General features: G+C 29.2%; 1 protein-coding gene across 2 annotated transcripts; it reads right to left on the bottom strand.

Annotated features, from left to right (window-relative positions):
* Positions 1-1,405: 1,405 nt before the first annotated feature.
* On the bottom strand, positions 1,406-4,791 carry LOC101901403 (uncharacterized). 2 transcript variants are annotated; one of them, XM_005178661.4, is made up of 4 exons: positions 4,469-4,648; positions 4,352-4,404; positions 1,974-2,156; positions 1,410-1,911 (listed from the first exon to the last, which is right to left on the bottom strand). In XM_005178661.4, exons 1-4 carry the CDS (start codon positions 4,503-4,505, stop codon positions 1,447-1,449), a joined length of 738 nt encoding a protein of 245 aa, XP_005178718.1. In that variant the 5' UTR covers positions 4,506-4,648; the 3' UTR covers positions 1,410-1,446. The 2 variants fall into 2 exon arrangements, with proteins under 2 accessions (XP_058979297.1, XP_005178718.1); XM_059123314.1 differs by lacking the exons at positions 4,352-4,404; positions 4,469-4,648 and adding an exon at positions 4,676-4,791 and having other exon boundaries at positions 1,406-1,911.
* Positions 4,792-20,116: the final 15,325 nt, after the last annotated feature.

Here is a 20,116-nt window from a genome sequence, read left to right as displayed (position 1 = left end):
TCTTGAAAAATCCAAGTTTTTCGGAGCCTGGAAAAAATAATTTTTAAAAAATCCACGTTTATTGGAGTCTCGGAAAAAATAATTTTTAAAAAAATCCACGTTTATTGAAAAAATGATTTTTAACTAATCCAAGTTCATTGGCGTCTTGGAAAAAATAATTTTTAAAAAATTCACGTGGAGTCTTGAAGAAAATATTTTTTTAAAAATTGGAATTGGAACCTAGGAAAAATATTATTATTATACCTACACCTTTATTGGAGTCTTGGAAAAAATAATTTTTAAAAAATCCACGTTTATTGGAGTCTTGGAAAAAATAATTTTTAAAAAATCCACGTTTATCGGAGCCCTAAATAATTTTTTAAAAATCCACGATTATTGGAGATTTGGAAAAAATAATTTTTAAAAAAATCCACGTTTATTATAGTCTTGGAAAAAATAATTTTTAAAAAATCCACGTTTATTGGAGTCTTGGAAAAAATAATTTTTAAAAAATCCACGTTTATTGGAGTCTTGGAAAAAATAATTTTTAAAAAATCCACGTTTATTGGAGTCTTGGAAAAAATAATTTTTAAAAAATCCACGTTTATTGGAGTCTTGGAAAAAATAATTTTTAAAAAATCCACGTTTATTGGAATCTTGGAAAAAATAATTTTTAAAAAATCCACGTTTATTGGAGTCTTGGAAAAAATAATTTTTTAAAAAATTCACGTTTATTGGAGTCTTGGAAAAAATAGTTTTTAAAAAATCCACGTTTATTGGAGTCTTGGAAAAAATATTTTTTAAAAAATCCACGTTTATCGGAGTCTTGGAAAAAAATAATTTTTAAAAAATCCACGTTTATTGGAGCCTTGACAAAATAATTTTAAAAAATCCACGTTTATTGGAGCCTTGACAAAATAATTTTTAAAAAATCCACGTTTATTGGAGTCTTGGGAAAAATAATTTTTAAAAAATCCATGTTTATTGGAGCCCTGGAAAAAATAATTTTTAAAAAATCCACGTTTATCGGAGCCCTGGAAAATTTTTTTTTTTAAAAATTCCACGTTTATTGGAGTCTTGGAAATAATAATTTTTAAAAAATCCGAATTTATTGAATCCTTGGAAAAAATACTTTTGATAAAATTCACGTTTATAGGAGTTTTGGAAAAAAACAATTAAAAAAACACGTTTATAGGAGTTTTGGAAAAACAATTAAAAAAATCAACGTTTATAGGAGCACTGGAAAAAATAATTTTTAAAAAATTCACGTTTATCGGAGCCTTGATTTTTTTAAATTTATCTGAGTGTTAGACTAACTACTCCACGTTCATTGGAGTCTTGGAAAAAATAATTTTTTAAAAAATCCACGTTTATTGGAACCATGGGAAAAAATAACCATTATTATTATTTTTTTAATTTTCTATACACCTACAATTATCCCTTATTTACTACTAAAAATTCCATATTTTACAATTTCTTTGCAGCAAATCTCGAATACTTGTGTATTGGATCAATTTTCGCCGCGTAACTTATGCCACGAAATGACAACTCTGAATTCTCCACCTCAAACAGGGTTTCAAATTGTAATTTTTCTCCAATTTTCTGGGAAAATCTTGACGTGAATGCTGCTGTTATGGCCCCAGGTCTCTGATCCTTGATGTGGTCGGGTAACTTTCCAACCTCCTCATCATGACCATCTTTCAATTTCTTGGCATATTCCATGAGATATTCAGAGAGCGCCAAAGCAATACCTCTCCGACCATATTCCGTTCGTGTTGCCAGAAATGATAATTCGATCCAACAATCGATCTGCCACTCCTTACTTATATCATAGGTATATTCCACATAGTGTAGATAGTTTCCAACTGCTTTCATGTTTTCGGTTTTAAAGGAATCGAAAACCTCGTCGAGGGTTATGTTGGCAGAGGGGTTCTGTAAATAAAAACTCAATTTTGGATTAACTTTAAGTGTGGACTTTAAATTCAAATACTTACCACCATTTTATTGATACACATGCCCACCAACTGCTTGGTCTTAACATTTCGCGCCGCAAAGGAGATATTATCCTTGAGTATGGCTCGGATTAATTTCTCCATCTCTGCAATGGTTTCGGGGGATTCCAATAGCTCACAGGCAATGCTAACATTTTCATATTTCATGAAATAATTTTGGTAAAGCTGGAAAAAGGTATTTTTATTTTTTAAATTTAAACGTAACTAAAGACTTGGAAAGATATTTTTCAAAACATCCACATCTTTTGAGACTTGGATTTTTTTTAAAAAATGCAGATTTTTTTAAACTTAATTTTTTTTAAAATCCACATTTTTTGAGACTTGCATTTTTTTCTAAATTCACGTTATTGAGACTTGAGAAAAATAGTTTTTATAAAAACCACGTTTTTGGAAAAAATTAAACCCACGTTATTTGAAAAAAAAAACAAAAAATTATTTATTTTGAAAAATTATTTTTTAACAAATTCACTTGTTTAAAAAAAACTTAAAAAAATCCAAACTTTTTGGAGCTTTGGAAAGAATAATTTTTAAAAAATCCACGTTTTTGAAAAAATAATTTTTAAAAAATCCACGTTTTTTGAAAAAATAATTTTTTAAAAATCCACGTTTTTTAAAAAAATATTTTTTAGAAAATCCACGTTTTTTTAAAAAAATATTTTTAGAAAATCCACGTTTTTTGAAAAAATAAATTTTAAAAAATTCTTGGAAAACTGTATTTAAAAAATCCACGTTTTTCGGAGCCTTGAAAAAGATATTTTTTAAGAAATCCAGGTTTAATGGAGCCTTGAAAAAATAATTTTTAAAAAATCCACGTTTATCGGAGTCTTGGAAAAAATAATTTTTTAAAAAATACACGTTTATCGGAGTCTTGGAAAAAATAGTTTTTAAAAAATCCACGTTTATCGCAGTCTTGGAAAAGATAATTTTTAAAAATCCACGTTTATCGGAGTCCTGGAAAATGTAATTTTTAAAAAACCCTCGTTATGGGAGCCTCGGAAAAAATAATTTTTAAAAAATCCTTGAAAAAAATATTTTTTAAAAAATCCACGTTTATTGGAGCCTTGGAAAAAATATTTTTTTTTTAAAATTTCCACGTTTATTCGAGCACTGGAAAAAGTAATTTAAAAAAAAACCAACTTTAACAGAGTCTTGGGGTAAACCAATTTTAAAAATCCAAGTATATCGGTCCCTTCGAATGAAAATTAAAAAATCCACGTTTATTGGAGCCTTGGAAAAAATCATTTTTAAAAAATCTCCATGTTTATCGGTGTCTCGGAAAAAATAATTTTTCAAAAAATCCACTTTTATTTGAGCCTTGAATTTTTTTTTTAAATCTACGTTTATCCGTGCCCCGGAAAAAATAATTTTTAAAAAATCCTCTTATTGGGGTCCAGGAAAAATAATTTTTAAAAAATTCACGTTTATTGGAGTCTTGAAAAAAAATTTAAAAAATCCACAATTATTCGATCATTTTTAAAAAATCCACATTTATTTGAGATTGGAAAGAATCATTTTTAAAAAATCCACATTTATTTGAGATTGGAAAGAATCATTTTTAAAAAATCCACGTTTATCGGAGTCTTGGGAAAAATTATTTAAAAAAAACCAAGTTTAGTTGGGCTGTGGAAGAATTAATTTAAAAAAACCCACGTTTATCGGAGACTTGGAAAAAATAATTTTTAAAAAATCCACGTTTATTGAAGCCTTGGAAAAATTAATTGTTAAAAAATTCACGTTAATTGGAGCCTTGGAAAAATTAATTGTTAAAAAATCCACGTATATCGAAGCCTTGTAAAAATAATTTTTAAAAAATCCACGTTTATTGAAGCCTTGGAAAATATAGTTTTTAAAAAATCCACGTTTATCGAAGCTTTGTAAAAATAATTTTTAAAAAATCCATGTTTATCAAAACCTTGTAAAAATATTTTTTAAAAAATTCACGTTTATCAAAGCCTTAAAAAAATAAATTTTAAAAAATCCACGTTTATCAAAGCCTAGGAAAAATAATTTTTTAAAAAATCCACGTTTATCAAAGCCTTGGAAAAATAATTTTAAAAAAATCCACGTTTATCAAAGCCTTGGAAAAATAATTTTTAAAAAATCCACGTTTATCAAAGCCTTGGAAAAATAATTTTTAAAAAATCCACGTTTAACAAAGCCTTGGAAAAATATTTTTTAAAAAATCCACGTTTATCAAAGCCGTGAAAAAAAAAACTTTTTTGGAAAAAAAATTTAAGAAAGTCCACGTTAATTGAAGCCTTGGAAAATATAATTTTTAAAAAATCCACATTTATCGAAGGAGCCTAGAATTCTTCTTTTTCAAATTTCACTTTCATCAAACTATTTCCCTCAATACCCACCTCAATTGTCCCATCGTACAAATCCTCGGTAATTCGCACAATTTCAATGTCACCTAAAATATCATAATTTTTATTTTTTTTTTTTTTTTAATTTCAAATATTTTTCATTTTTTATACCATCACAGATAAGTTTCAAACACTCCTTGGAAGCCATTCCGTGAACTCTTCTCTTCTTTAAATAATCTTAAAATTTTTTAAAATGTGTTGTTTTTCAAAATTTCCTTTTGCAACTCTTCGGAAACGACCGCCTTCCAACCCCAATATTTTCCAACTAAATTGTGATTAATATTGTTTTCACGTTGCAATCTTTTGAAAATTACCCACCAGTCGTTCCAGCAATTGCCACGTTCTGACGTGCGCGCTCATCACAATTGCTGTAGCTAATATGCTGGTGGTTCCACCGCATCCACTTTATTACTCTCAGCATTTAGTGATTGCTTTGGCGGACGATCATTTAATATTTCGTTCCATCGTTCTTTCTGCTCACATCAAATAATTTAATAAAATTTTATCATTTGCTGTGGAAACACAGCGATTGAGAATACAAAATTTCCATGCACTGCAGCAAATTTTGTAATTCGAATTTATAATGGTTTATTTCATATTTGTTTTTCAGAGACACTCAAATCATGGATTTTATAAAAACATTCGGATTTTATATAAGATTTTTTTCAAAAGACAATCTGAAGGCGGGTTTTCAATTTTTTTTTGGAATTTGAATTTATATATTTTTTTTTGAAATTGAATTTTTAATTTTCATTTCATAATTTTCAGAGGATTTTTTTTAATATTTTTAAAGGCAATCTCAACGCGTTTGTCTTTCAAACTGTTTTTTTGAAGTTATATTTTGAATTGAATTTTTACATTTTTTTCGAAATGGATTTTTTTAAATTTTTTTTTTGGAATTTAAATTTTGAATTGAATTTTTATTTTTCATTTCATAATTTTCAGAGATTCTCAAACCATAGATTTTATAAACAAATGGGATTTTTTTTAATATTTTTAAAGGCAATCTGAACGCGTTTGTCTTTCAAGCTGTTTTTTTTTTTTTTTTTGAAGTTATATTTTGAATTGAATTTTTACATTTTTTGGAAATGTGAATTTAAAAATTATTTTCCATTTTTGTAATTTTTTCCGTGTATCCCCCATCTGCGATCCGAAAACTTAGAACAAATAAAATTAACTAGTAACTGAGGGAGAGTGTGTGTGAGAGAGAGATCGCGAGAGAGAGCGCACATTTGCAATGACCATTTATTTTTATTAAGAGATGACATGGCGCTACGTCAGTTGCTGTGTCCGAGTTTTTCATTTCGATTCCTTCGTTTTCAATTCAATGCCCCAATGGCTGGAGATGAAATATAAAAATAAAAATTAATTGAAATCGATCGAGTTAAACTAGTTAACTTTTTTAACCGTTGCATTCTATTTATAGGAGTGTGGACATTAGGGTGGAGAGATGGGAAGGTAACATAATTGAAAATAATATCACTAGTGAAAAAAAATCGCCATAATACAGGGTGAGATAAAAAATCTGCAACAAAGTCCAACGCCATAATTTTTACATTTTTTTTTTTAAATTTTATTGAATGAAAGTAAAAAATGTCGGAGGTAGCATCAAATTTTGGAATAAGTTAAGATTTGTTCGAATTGGTCACCTTTGGCACGAATTATGGCCTTCAAACGGCCAATGAAACCGTCACACGCTGCCCGAATGTTGATCTGCGGTATTTTGGCCCATTCCAGCCGAAACGTGTGCTTTAGGTGATCGACACTTTGGTATTTTTTAGTGCCAACCTTGCTTTCCAAAATACTCAAGACACAATAGTCCAACGGATTGGTATCCGGAGATTTTGGTGGCCATTGTGCGCTGGAAATACAGTGAGGAACCTCATTTTGTAACCATTCTTAGGTGGTGCATGCTGAGTGCGATGGTGCTGAGTCCTGTTGGAATGTTAAGGTCTGCGGCCAAAATGTTTGCGTGCCCAAGGCTTTTATAGTCCCTCCGGAATATTTTCGCGATAACATTCGGCATTTATTCTGATGCCACGGTCGATTAATACGAGAGGAGAGCGACCATCGGCTGTTATGGCGGTCCACACCATCACCATGGCCGGTGCTTGAGTTCTGGTGGCCAACCGAAGGTGCACATTTTCAGCTGACCTCTTTGGCAAGTACGACACGATCATTTTTTTTTTGTTTACAAACTACTGGACAACGAATGTTTCCTCATCGGAGAAAACCAAATTCGGCAGTTCACCACTTTCGGCCAAGCGAAGCCACTCTTTAGGTCTTTTGTGTCTATTTTTTTCTGTTGCGGTGTAAGTTTTTGCACTTTTTGGAATTTCAAAGGCTTTACCCCGAGCTCATTCTTCAATATTTGCCGAATGGAATATTACAATATTTTCAACTCACGAGCCATTTTTCGGCCACTGTGACTCGGGTTTCGATCAAGTCGCTTCCTTACTTTTTGAATTATTCCTGCTGGTGCTGCTATTTTCTTCCGCGCACTTCCTTGACGTCGGACTACGCTACCAGTATCAGTAACGAGCTAACGAACGAGATGGTACGAGACAAAAAAGATTTATTCACATTTAAATGCTGGAGTGCTCTAAGGATAGCCACTTGTGGTTTTCCAGCCAAATATAAAGAAATGAAACTATCCCGCTTGAATTCCATGACGGATATCTTTTTTTCTGGAAAATTCTCACCAAAAATGGAAAATTCTTACCTTTAAATATATTTCATATATGAAGTCGCAGAAAAAAGTAATGTCGGCACCTTGATCTCCCCTTTGAGACCATTTTCAAGAAAACATAAAAATCACATTCTATTTCGTTGATAATATCCAATCTCATTCCCGTTTCTCTTTGTATAGATCAGAGAACATTCCCATGAAACAGAGTAATTTATATGCAACATGCATAGCCTATAGAATGTAATTTGAAATTGTGTAATTTTATTTGTCACGCATAATTATTTTTGCAAATTATTTTCCAATTTAGATTTTGAAACGTGTGGCACATTTAAATAGTTGTGCGTACTTGGCAACTGCAACATTTTTAAATATTTTTCTCAAGGTCTTCCAGAGACATAATAATGGGTTTTTACATAATTTTCATAAGCTCTGATTAGTAGTCATGGATATTGGGTTTTCAGAAAAGTATTTTTTCCAAGGCTCTATTAATCGTGGACCTCTTAAAAATAATTTTTAACAAGGCACTGATAAACGTGATATTTAAAAAAAAAACTCTGATAAAAGTGGATATTTTAGAAAATATCCGTTAAAAATTCTGCTGAACCTTGATTTCAAATTTTTTTGCGGGGCTCTGGAAAATTTTTAAAACTTATTTTCTGATGGCTCGGATAAACAAGTAAAATAGTATCCGTCGGTTTTACCGACAAATGTATACTTCCAGCCTTGAGTTATAATTCTTGAAACTGTTGACCCTTTATGGGAGCGGTTCCGAAGTTACGAAGCTGACCAATTCGTTTCTGACCTAAGACTGATATAAATATAACAACGTGCCTGATTTGGACTATATCGACTACTTTGTATACTTTATATGAAATATGTGTAAATTTTTGGAAAATATGCAATTATGCGTGAGGTAACAAATATAGTCGACCGAAGTATTCCATTTTTATACTTCCTCTAATACAGATATAAATATTAGTATTGGTAAAATTTGGGAAATTTTAAAGGAAATCGCACATTTATATCCAATTTTATGCGAAATCATAAATTTTGATAAATTACATATTCGTATCAGATTTCTGGTTAAGTGATATATTTAGATATAGCATATCACCAGTGAAAAAAATCGCCATAGAATCTATTTGTGTCTGTTAACAAAAAATTTCTCCAAAAGAGAGTAATTCAAGAGAAAAATGTTGATCGCTCTTTCATTGAGAGTTTGCGAATTCTTGCTACTTCCTTTTATGCTGGACAAATTGATATAAGTATTGGAAATTGCGACCCTTTGTGGATGAGATGTATTAAGGATGTTAATTTCGCGTTTTATAAGCTCAATGGATATTTAAAATTTTGACCCTTTTGCGGGGGAGGTACCAGGAGGAGTGGAACGATACATCCCATCCAGATCTTTTTGTAAGTAAAAATAATGAGATGTGTGAAATATGAAGAGAATCGGATGCTTTTTTCGGATTTTATAATCGTTTTGGTTATTCAAAACTTTGAACATTTGTGGGGGAGGTACGGTCCGATTCTACTATCTTTATAACATATCTTGCGTTGATAGGAATATTGAGATGTACCAAGTCTAAATGGAATCGTTTATGAGCTTCATGGATATTCAAAATTTTGACCCTTTGTGGGGGAAGTACCAGAAAAAGTGGACCGATATATTTCATCTTCACACCAGGCCTTGGGTTAATAAAAATATTGTGGTGTGTGTTATTTGAAGACAATCGGACATTTCCATCACATTTTATAAGAGTTATAATTATTTAAAATGTTAACCCTTTGTGGTAGAGGTACTTGATGGAGTTGACCAATATTATCCATGTTCGCACCTGACCTGGCACTGATGCAAGTATTAGGATTTGCAAAGTTTGAGCAAAATGGTTTCTCCTTCTGTGCAGTTAAATATTTATATATATATATTTTTTTTTTTTTGGAAAATTTCGACCTTTTGTTTTGAAGGAGCGGACCAATACTGCCCATACCCGAACTGGATCTCTGTTTGATAATAATATTACGATGTACCAAGCTTGGACCAAATCGGATATTCCCTTCCAGACAAACAGATGGACGGACATCGCTATATCAACGCCAAATGTCCTGAAACGTATTCGGTCAAAAGAGACCTAGGGTCTTAAACCGCTATGTCGGTTGTCCGGATCAAATTAACCTCTCTAGTCATATGGCTGAGGGTATTAAAAGCATAGTTTATTTCTGAAAAATTTAGCAACATTTTCTAAATTCGTTACAAAGGTACCCATATAGTTTCAGATTTCGCACCACTTTGAAATTTTATAGTGATTTTTGGATTACATCCAAAGATAATTTTTCCGCGGATTTTTGAAGATAATTGTTTCAAAGACTCCCTAATATTAAAATAGGGATATTTTTAAGATTTTTTTAAATTTGTGATTTTTTTTTAAAACCATTTGCTAATCTAAAAAACAGATAATAAAGTTGAGTTTGATTAATTGAATGTTGTCCCAAAAAAATGTCTTTTAATCCTTGACATTAATCCATAACAACAATAATTTGTTAGCATTATTGTTACACATTTTTAAAATTAATGATTTGTTTCGTTTTAAACTATTGAACATCTTTATTTGTCATTAACCAACATAATTTTGAAAAAAAAAAAATGAAATACAAAAATAAATATTGAATTCACACAAAATTATTAGGACTTGTATGTGTTGCATTTTTCTTTTGTCAGCCCTTAATTGAGGGTGCCTTACGGTGTAGAGGAGGAGAGTGTCAAAACAGAAATTTGTTCTGTTCTCTTTTCCCCGGAGCTGCAGCAGTATTTTGCCTACTCATCGTCACCGGAATTCGTGCGTTCGTCGTTGTCATCATCACCAATGGGGGTTAAATTGATAGGCCGATGTCCTAATGTATTTTTTTCATTGCTGTGAATATGTAAACATGTATGTGCGGATATTATGTCACAGTGTTGCAAAAAAAAAAAAAAAAAAAAAAAAGATTTTGAAAAATCGTTTTGATTTTATTAAATTACGATATTTTTTTTTATTTTTTACGATAATATTTTTAATACGTATTCTTAGGAAATTTCCTAAAAACTTGCGAAATAAAGGAAGGTCCTGAAAACAATATTTTTACAAACCGAACACTATAGAAAGTTCAACAAAAAAATATTTTTAATAAGATCCACTTTGATAACACTGGTTCTTGAAAAAATATTCTTTAAAAATGTAGTTTGAGAATTTCTTGAAAAAATTAATCCCTAGAAAATCCGACATTATTGTTTAAAACAAAAATTAAAAATTCACTTAAAATGCTAAGGAGGTCGTGGAAAAAATTAAAATAGTTAGAGCAGTACTTAAAAAATATTGTTTAAAATATAACTGCTTATAACTCGGGTATTTCTTAAAAAATCCACGTTTATAGCCCAGAAAGCCCTTGAAAATATTCTTTAAAAATCCACGTTCATAGCCCAGGATCCCTTGAAAATATCCTTTAAAAAATCCATGTTTATAGCCCAGGATCATTTGAAAATATTCCTTAAAAATCCACGTTCATAGTCCAGGAAGTTCTTGAAGAAATATTCTTAAAAACTGACTCTTAGAATTAAAAAGGTCTTATTCTTTAAAAATCCAAATATATAGTTCTTAAACAAAAATCAGAAAATTCCACTATCCATTCTTTGAAAAATATTCTTAAAAGAATCCCCGAATAAATATTCTTAAAAATACCTAAGCTAAGAAAATCCCAAATTTAAAGCCCAAGAAGTCCTTGAAAAAATACTCTTAAGAAATCTACATTTAAAGCTGAGGAAGTCCTTGAAAAATAATTCATTTAGAATCCACTTTTTATAAATAAGGAAGTCCTTCGAAAATATAATTTAAATATCCGCGTCTATAGTTGATAAAGTCCTTGAAAAAGTATACTTAAAAATTTCACGTTTATGACTGAGAAAGTACTTAAAAATATTCCCTGAAAATTTACATTTATAGTCCTTGATAAATTCCAAAAAAAATATTTTTTAGCTCTGAAAGTCCTTGAAAAAAATATTCTTTAGAAATCCACGTTTATAATTGTGGTCGTCCTTGAAAAAATATTCCATAAAAAATCACGTTTACAGTTGAAGTCAATGAAAAATATCCTTCGAACCCTCATTTCTTTCTCAGGAAGTCCTTGAAAAAATATTCCTTAAAAATCTACGTCAATAGATGTGGAAGCCCTTGAAAAATATTCTTTAGAAACCCAAACTTATAGTGTGAAAGGTCCTTAAAAATCCAAGTTTAAAGTTGAGGAAGTCCTTGAAAAATTTACCTTATAAATCCATGTTTATAACCAGGATCTTTCAATACTCCTCAAAAAAAACCACATTTATGGCTGGGGAAGTACTTGGAAAAATATTATTTAAAAATCCACGCTTACAGTAAATTAAGTCTTTGAAAAAATATTTTTAAAAAATTCACGTCTATAGTTGAGGAAGTCCTAGAAAAAATATACGTGAACATTTACATTTATAGTCCTTGAAAAAGTCCATAAAAACAAGTTTTTAGCTGGGAAAGTCCTTGAAAAAAGATATTCTTTAAAAATCCTCGTTTATAATTGAGGGCGTCCTTGGAAAAATATTCTATTAAAAATATACGTTTATCGTTTGAGAGGTCCCTGAAACGATGTTCCTTTAAAAACATGAAAAAATGAAAAAATATTCTTCGAACCCTCATTTCTTTCTCAGGAAGTCCTTGAAAATATATACCAAAAAAATATACGTCAATAGATGTAGAAAAAATATCCCTTAGAAACCCAATCTTATAAAATTCCATACTTAAAGTTAAGAAAGTCCTTGAAAAATATACTATAATAATCGATGTTTATAACAAGAATCCTTCAATACTCTTTAAAAAATACACATTTATGGCTGAGAAAGTCCTTGAAAAAATAAAATCCATTTTTATAGTTAAGTAAGTAATTTAAAAAATATTATTTAAAAATCCGCGTTTATAGCTAAGGAAGTCCTTGAAAAATATACCCCGAAAATTTAATTTTAGAGTATTTAAAAAATTCATAAAAAATCTCGGAATGTCCTTGAAAAAATAGTCTTCAAAAATCCACGTTTATAATTGAGGATGTCCTTCGAAAAATATTCTATTAAAATCCAGGTTTATTGTTTGATAGGTCCTTAAAAATATCTTCCAAAATAAGACATTCTTCTTTATTCAGGAAGTCTTTCAAAAATATTTTTTTTAAATTCCCTTTTATAGATGAATAAGTCCATGAAAAAATATCCTTTCCAATACCCTTATTTCTATCTCAGAAAGTCCTTGAAGAAATATTCCTTAAAAGATCCACATTTATGACTGAGGAAGTCCTTGAAAAATATTGTTTAAAGACCCATGTTTATAGTCGATTAAGTCCTTGAAGAAGTTTTTTTAAAAAATCAAATTTACGATTCAGGAGGTCCTTGAAAATTTCTTCTTTAAAAAATCACGTTTATAGTTGAAGTAGACCTTCAAAAATATTCTTTAATTAACCACATTTATTGTTAAGGAAATCCTTTAAAAAATATTATTTAAAAATCCGCGCTTACAGTTAATTAAGTCCTTGAAAAAGTATTCTTAAAAAATTCACATCTATAGTTGAGGAAGTCCTAGAAAAAATATACGTTAAAATTTACTATTATAGTCATTGAAAAATTCCATAAAAACAAGTTTTTAGCTGGGAAAGTCCTTGAAAAACGATATTCTTTAAAAATCCTCGTTTATAATTGAGGACGTCCTTGGAAAAATATTCTATTAAAAATCCACACTTATTGTTTAATAGGAACTTGAAATGATGTTCCTTAAAACCACGTTAATAGTTGAGGAACTCAATGAAAAAATATCCTTTCGAACCCTCATTTATATATCAGGAAGTCCTTGAAAAAATGTACCTTAAAAATCTACGTTAATAGATGAGGAAGTCCTTGAAAAATATTCTTTAACAATGTATGTTTATAGTCTAGGAAGTCCTTTAATACTCTTTAAAAAATTCACATTTATAGCTGAGGAAGTCCTTGATAAAATATTTATTTTAAATCTACTTTTATAGTTAAGGAAGTCCTTTAAATAATATTCTTAAAAAATCTTAGTTTATGGATAAGGATGTCCTTGAAAAAAATCTAAAAAAAACTCCACGTTTATGATTGAAGAAGTTCTTGAAAAAAATATTGTTTTAATATCCAACTTTTGTGTTAGGAAGTTCCTTGAAAAAAACTGTAAGATCATGCGTTTGTAGTTGAGAAAGCTCTGAAGAAATATTCTTCAAAAATACCCATTTAATGTTGAGAAAATTCTTAAAAATCTACGTTTACAGCTAAGGAAGTCCTTGAAAAAATATTCTTTTAAAATCCATGTTTATAACCTAGGAAGTCCTACAATATTATTAAAAAAATCTAGGAAGTCCTTGATAAAATATTCATTTAAAATCCATTTTTATAGTTAAGAAGTCCTTGAAAAAAGATTCTTAAATAATTTACATTTACATTTATAGTCCTTGAAAATTACATAAAAAAAAAAAAAACAAGCTTTTAGCTCGGAAAGTCCTTGACAAAAATCTGTTTATAATTGAGGACATCCTTGGAAAAATATTCTATTAAAAATCTACGTTTATTGTTTGAGATGTCCTTGAAAAGATGTTCCTAAAAAACATCTTTATAGTTGAGAAAGTCAATGAACAAATATCCTTCGAACTCTCATTTCTATCTCAGAAAGTCCTTGAAAAAATATTCCTTAAAAATCTACGTCAATAGATGTGGAAGCCCTTGAAAAATATTCTTTAGAAACCCAAACTTATAGTGTGAAAGGTCCTTAAAAATCCAAATTTAAAGTTGAGGAAGTCCTTGAACAATTTACCTTATAAATCCATGTTTATAAGCAGGATCCTTCAATGCTCCTTAAAAAAATCCACATTTATGGCTGAGTAAGTCCTTGAAAAAATATTATTTAAAAATCCGCGCTTACAGTAAATTAAGTCCTTGAAAAAGTATTCTTAAAAAATTCACGTTTATAGTTGAGGAAGTCCTTGAAAAATATACCCCGAAAATTTACATTTACAGTCCTTGAAAAAGTCCATAAAAACAAGTTCTTTAGCTGGGAAAGTCCTTGAAAAAAAAAAATGTTTAAAAATCCTCGTTTATAATTGAGGACGTCCATGGAAAAATATTCTATTAAAAATATACGTTTATCGTTTAAGAGGTCCCTGAAACGATGTTCCTATAAAAACACGTTTATGGTTGAGGAAGCCCATGGAAAAATATCCTTCGAACCCTCATTTCTATCTCAGGAAGTCCTTGAAAAAATATACCTTAAAAATCTACGTCAATAGATGTAGAAAAAATATCCCTTAGAAACCCAATCTTATAAAATTCTTGAAAAATATTCTTTAGAAACCCAAACTTATAGTGTGAAAGGTCCTTAAAAATCCAAGTTTAAAGTCGAGAAAGTCCTTGAAAAATATACTATAATAATCGATGTTTATAACCAGAATCCTTCAATACTCTTTAAACAATACACATTTATGTCTGAGAAAGTCCTTGAAAAAATATTCATTTAAAATCCATTTTTATAGTTAAGTAAGTAATTTAAAAAATATTATTTAAAAATCCGCGTTAATAGTTGAGGAAGTCCTTGAAAAATATACCCCGAAAATTTACATTTAGAGTCCTTGAAAAAGTCCATAAAAAGTCTCAGAATGTCCTTGGAAAAAATAGTCTTCAAAAACCCACGTTTATAATTGAGGATGTCCTTCGAAAAATATTCTATTAAAATCCAGGTTTATTGTTTGATAGGTCCTTAAAAATATCTTCCAAAAAAACGGAGGTCCTTGATAAGACATTCTTCTTTATTCAGGAAGTCTTTCAAAAATATTTTTTTTAAATTCCCTTTTATAGATGAATAAGTCCATGAAAAAAATATCCTTTCCAATACCCTTATTTCTATCTCAGAAAGTCCTTGAAGAAATATTCCTTAAAAGATCCACATTTATGACTGAGGAAGTCCTTGAAAAATATTCTTTAAAGGTCCTCATTTATTGTTCATTAAGTCCTTAAAAAATTATTCTTAAAAAAATCAAATTTATAGTTAAGGAGGTCCTTAATAAATATTATTTAAAGATCCGCGTTTACGGTTGATTAAGTCCTTGAAAAAGTGTTTCGATAAAATCAAATGCTTGAATTTTTTTTAAATCCCTTCAAAAATATTCTTTTATAATCCACATATATTGTTAAGGAAGTCCTTAAAGAAAAATCCAAGTTTGGTGTTAGGAAGGTCCTTGAAAAAAAAACTGTACAAATCTGCGTTTGTAGTTGAGAAAGCTCTGAAGAAGTTTTCTTCAAAAATCCCCATTTAATGTTGAGAAAGTTCTTAAAAATCTACGTTTACAGTTAAGGAAGTCCTTGAAAAAATATTCTTTTAAATATATATTCTTAAAGAAAGATAACCCAGAAAGTCCTACAAAATTATTTAAAAAATCAACTTTTAGAGGTGATCAAGTCCTTGATAAAATATTCATTTAAAATCCATATTTATAGTTAAGGAAGTCCTTTAAAAAATATTATTTATAAATCCGCTTTTATAGTTGAGGAAGTCCTTGAAAAAGTATTCCTAAAAAAATCACATTAATAGTTGATGAAGTCCTTGAAAAATATACCCCGAAAATTTACATTTAGAGTCCCTGAAAAAATCCATAAAAAATCTCGGAAAGTCCTTAAAAAATATTTTTTAAAAATCCACTTTTATATTTGAGAACGTCTTTGGAAAATATTCTATTAAAATCTAGGTTTATTGTTTGAGAGGTCCTTGAAAATATCGTCCAAAAAACGTGTATAGCTTAGGAGGTCCTTGATAATATATTTTTCAAAAATCCACGTTCATTGTTCAGGAAGTCTTTCAAAAAAAATTTTTTTTTAAGTCCACTTTTTTAGTTGAATAAGTCTATGAAAATATATCCTTTCCAAAGCCCTTATTTCTATCTCAGAAAATTGTTGAAAAAATATTCCTTAAAAAATCCATATTTATAACTGAGGAAATACTTGAAAAATATTCTTTAAAGGTCCTCATTTATAGTTCATTAAGTCCTTAAACAATTATTCTTAAAAAATCTAATTTATAGTTGAGGAGGTCCTTGAAAAATATTATTTAAAGATCCGCGTTTATGGTTGATTAAGTCCTTGAAAAAGTGTTTCGAAAGAATCAAATGCTTGAATTTTTTTTAAATCCCCTCAAAAATATTCTTTAATAATCCACATTTATTGTTAAGGAAGTCCTTGAAGAAATGTTCTTTTAAAATCCATGTTTATAACCAGAATCCTTCAATACTCTTTAAAAAATACACATTTATGGCTGAGAAAGTCCTTGAAAAAATATTCATTTAAAATCCATTTTTATAGTTAAGTAACTAATTTAAAAAATATTATTTAAAAATCCGCGTTTATAGTTGAAGAAGTCCTTGAAAGATATACCCCGAAAATTTACATTTTGAGTCCTTGTAAAAGTCCATAAAAAATCTCGGAAAGTCCTTAAAAAATATTTTTTAAAAATCCACTTTTATATTTGAGAACGTCTTTGGAAAAATATTCTATTAAACTCTAGGTTTATTGTTTGAGAGGTCCTTGTAAATATTTTCCAAAAAAAGGTTTATAGCTCTGGAGGTCCTTGATAAGATATTTTTCAAAAATCCACGTTCATTTTTCAGGAAGCCTTTCAAAAATATTTTTAAAATATCCTTTCCAAAGCCCTTATTTCTATCTCAGAAAGTCCTTGCAGAAATATTCCTTAAAAAATCCACATCTATTGCTAAGAAAAATCTAGAAAAATGTTATTTAAAGGACCTCATCTATAGTTCATTAAGTCTTTAAAAAATTATTCTCAAAAAAAATCAAATTTATAGCTGAGGAGGTCCCAGAAAAATATTATTTAAAGATCCGCGTTTATGGTTGATTAAGTCCTTGAAAAAGTGTTTCTAAAAAATCAAATGCTTGAATTTTTTTTAAATCCCTTCAAAAAAAATTCTTTAATAATCCACATTTATTGTTAAGGAAGTCCTTGAAGAAATGTTCTTTTAAAATCCATGTTTATAACCAGAATTCTTCAATATTCTCTAAAAAATACACATTTATGGCTGAGAAAGTCCTTGAAAAAATATTCATTTAAAATCCATTTTTATAGTTAAGTAACTAATTTAAAAAATATTATTTAAAAATCCGCGTTTATAGTTGAAGAAGTCCTTGAAAGATTTACCCCGAAAATTTACATTTTGAGTCCTTGTAAAAGTCCATAAAAAATCTCGGAAAGTCCTTAAAAAATATTTTTTAAAAATCCACTTTTATATTTGAGAACGTCTTTGGAAAAATATTCTATTAAACTCTAGGTTTATTGTTTGAGAGGTCCTTGAAAATATGTTCCTTAAACACACGTTCAAAGCTCAGGAAATCCTTGATATTTTTTAAAAATCCGCGTTTATAGTTTAGGAAATAATTGAAAAATATTTTTTAAAAAGTCCACTTTTATAGTTGAATAATTCCATGAAAAAAATATCCTTTCCAAAGCCCTTATTTCTATCTCAGAAAGTCCTTAAAAATCCACATTTATGACTGAGAAAGTCCCTGAAAAATATTCTTTAAAGGTCCTCATTTATAGTTCATTAAGTCTTTAAAAAATTATTCTCAAAAAAAATCAAATTTATAGCTGAGGAGGTCCCTGAAAAATATTATTTAAAGATCCGCGTTTATGGTTGATTAAGTCCTTGAAAAAGTGTTTCTAAAAAATCAATTCCTTGATTTTTTTAAATCCCTTCAAAAATATTCTTTAATAATCTACATTTATTGTTAAGGAAGTCTCCGAAGAAATATTCCTTAAAAATCAAGATTTTTAGACCAGGAAGTCCTTGAAAAAAATGTCCTTAAAATTCCTTCAAAAATGTGGTTTTGTGCCACTGTGCCTCAATAATGATGATCACAAAGGATGTGCTTTTTGTGGTGTCCTCCTCATTTAAATCGACTACTAAGGTTACCATGATAAACAAATTTCAAATTTGTTGTTATTTTTTTTTGCTTTTTGTTTACTTTACAACAAAAACAGGCTGACGAATGAAGAATAACAAATGCATGTCCTGTGGTTGTTGTTGTCGTTGTTTCTATGTTTATCAGGTCTCGTTTATTTTTTGTTTGGCATAATTTGTCCTTTTCTTGGGCAGCTGTATAAACAAAATTTTTGGGTGTTCGGTTTGGTCATGAAAAGAGGAGGGTGGACGTCAAAGAATGTCCTGGATAACTTGACAAAAAAAGAACCTGAAAAAAATTAACTTATAATTATATATTCAGAGAAATATATAATTAAAAAATATTGAAAATTAATAATTAAATAAAAAAAATAAAATTTCAACTAACCACATCCCAGGGAGGAGGGTAGGGAATATTTCTGGTTACTTTCCAATAATTACAGATTAGAAACACCAATCGAGCATAACCGCCTCTTTGCTGTGGGCTTGACATGCAAACTTCATGTGTCCTGCAACTTCATGAAGGTGGGTAGGGTATATCATGTCAAACAATTGTAGGACGTGTTCCTCATTTTCCCTTCCCCCCCCCCCCCCCCCCCCTTTCGGGTATTTGGTAAATTGTACAATAATATTATTCAATTGTGCATTGTTCATTACACCAAAGGAGGGTTGCTGTGGCTCATTTGCCCTCCAACCCCTCCTAAGCAAGACAATGATATCTCTCTTTTTGGTTCATTCTTTGTCCTTGTTCTCTCTCAAATCCCTTAGACAATCAAAAACTCAAAAATCCAAAAAAAAAAAACCGAATCTAGAGCTCGTTCATCAGATTTGGATGGATTGCTTAGTTGGACAGAAAAGATCAAAATAAGCTTATCACACTCTTGAATCTTTTTGTTGCTGTTGTTGCTGTTATTTGTGTGTGTGTGTGTGTGTGTGTGTGTGTGTGTTCGTTTTTCAGTTCAAAATAATTACAAAGGAGATTTATGTGTGTGTCTGACTCTCCGTGAGTGTGCTTGTGTGTTTTAGATTTAGGCATTCCATTGATATTGAGTTTTAATTTTTAAACCTTTATCCTTTGGTTATGCCTCAGCGATTTTAAATTGAAATTTATTTCATAATCTATTCGACAATTGTTTTAGGAGATGTTGTAATGGAAAAGTGGAGTAGTTTTTTTTGAAAATAGCCGTTAAAAGTTATGAATGATCCACTTAAAAAATCAGATATTTAAAAAAGAAAGAAAATTGAGAGAAAACTTTAAAAGATGGGCTTTTAAAACCTTGAAAAAATTAAAAAAAAAACTTATGTAGTCCTTGAGAAAATATCTGTCATGCAATAACAGAACTCAAAATATAAATGTTAGTATTAATTTCCTCTAATACGTATTCATTGGAAATATACAACACTAATTTCTTAAAAATTTACAAAAATTATGACAGGTCCTGAAAATAATATTTTTGCAGATAAAGGACTATAAAAAAGTTATTAATAATATTCTTTATAGATCTGAATCGCCCTTAGAAATACTCTTTAAAAAATCCACGGGTTTAGTTGAAGAAGTCCTTGAAAAATATATTCTTTGAAAAAATTGTAGTTTGAGAAATACTTGTAAAAATAATTCCTAAAAATACGCATTTGTGGTTGAGGAAGTCCTTGAAGAACATTCCTGAAAAAATTTACTTCTACAGCTAAGAAAGTCCTTGAAATCTACATTTATATATGAGAAATTCCATGAAAATTTTGCTTAAAAAATCCATGTTTATTGTTGAGAAAGTAATTAAAAAACCTTTAAACATCCATGTCTATGGTATGGAAGTCTTTGAAAAAATATTTCAAATCCTTGAAAATATTAAAAAAAAACTCATCTAGTCCTTGCCAAAATAATAATATAAATTCAATGTTTATAGATCAGGAAGTCCTTGAGAAATAATTAAATAAATTTTCAATTATTTATTCTGTATCAAAGAAATTCTGTATCAAGAAATTTTTGGAAAATATCTTTCAAACAATTTGCATTTATATTTGATAAAACGTGTATTATAAAAATAAAAAATAAAAACTGA

The sequence above is a fragment of the Musca domestica genome, unplaced genomic scaffold (assembly GCF_030504385.1).
Source record: "Musca domestica strain aabys unplaced genomic scaffold, Musca_domestica.polishedcontigs.V.1.1 24, whole genome shotgun sequence".
Lineage (NCBI taxonomy): Eukaryota > Metazoa > Arthropoda > Insecta > Diptera > Muscidae > Musca > Musca domestica.
Note: the sequence above shows the minus strand (reverse complement) of the source record. Positions and strands in the feature narration are given on the sequence as shown.

What these genes read in the sequence shown, in the direction of transcription:
- LOC101901403 (XM_005178661.4), bottom strand. Translation starts at nt 4,505, where the DNA reads ATGGCTTCCAAGGAGTGTTTGAAACTTATCTGTGATG. An exon ending in TGTACGATGGGACAATTGAG is followed by an intron (nt 2,157 to 4,351) that starts GTGGGTATTGAG and finishes ACCTTTTTCCAG; the next exon opens with CTTTACCAAAATTATTTCAT. An exon ending in TGTGTATCAATAAAATGGTG is followed by an intron (nt 1,912 to 1,973) that starts GTAAGTATTTGA and finishes TTTTATTTACAG; the next exon opens with AACCCCTCTGCCAACATAAC.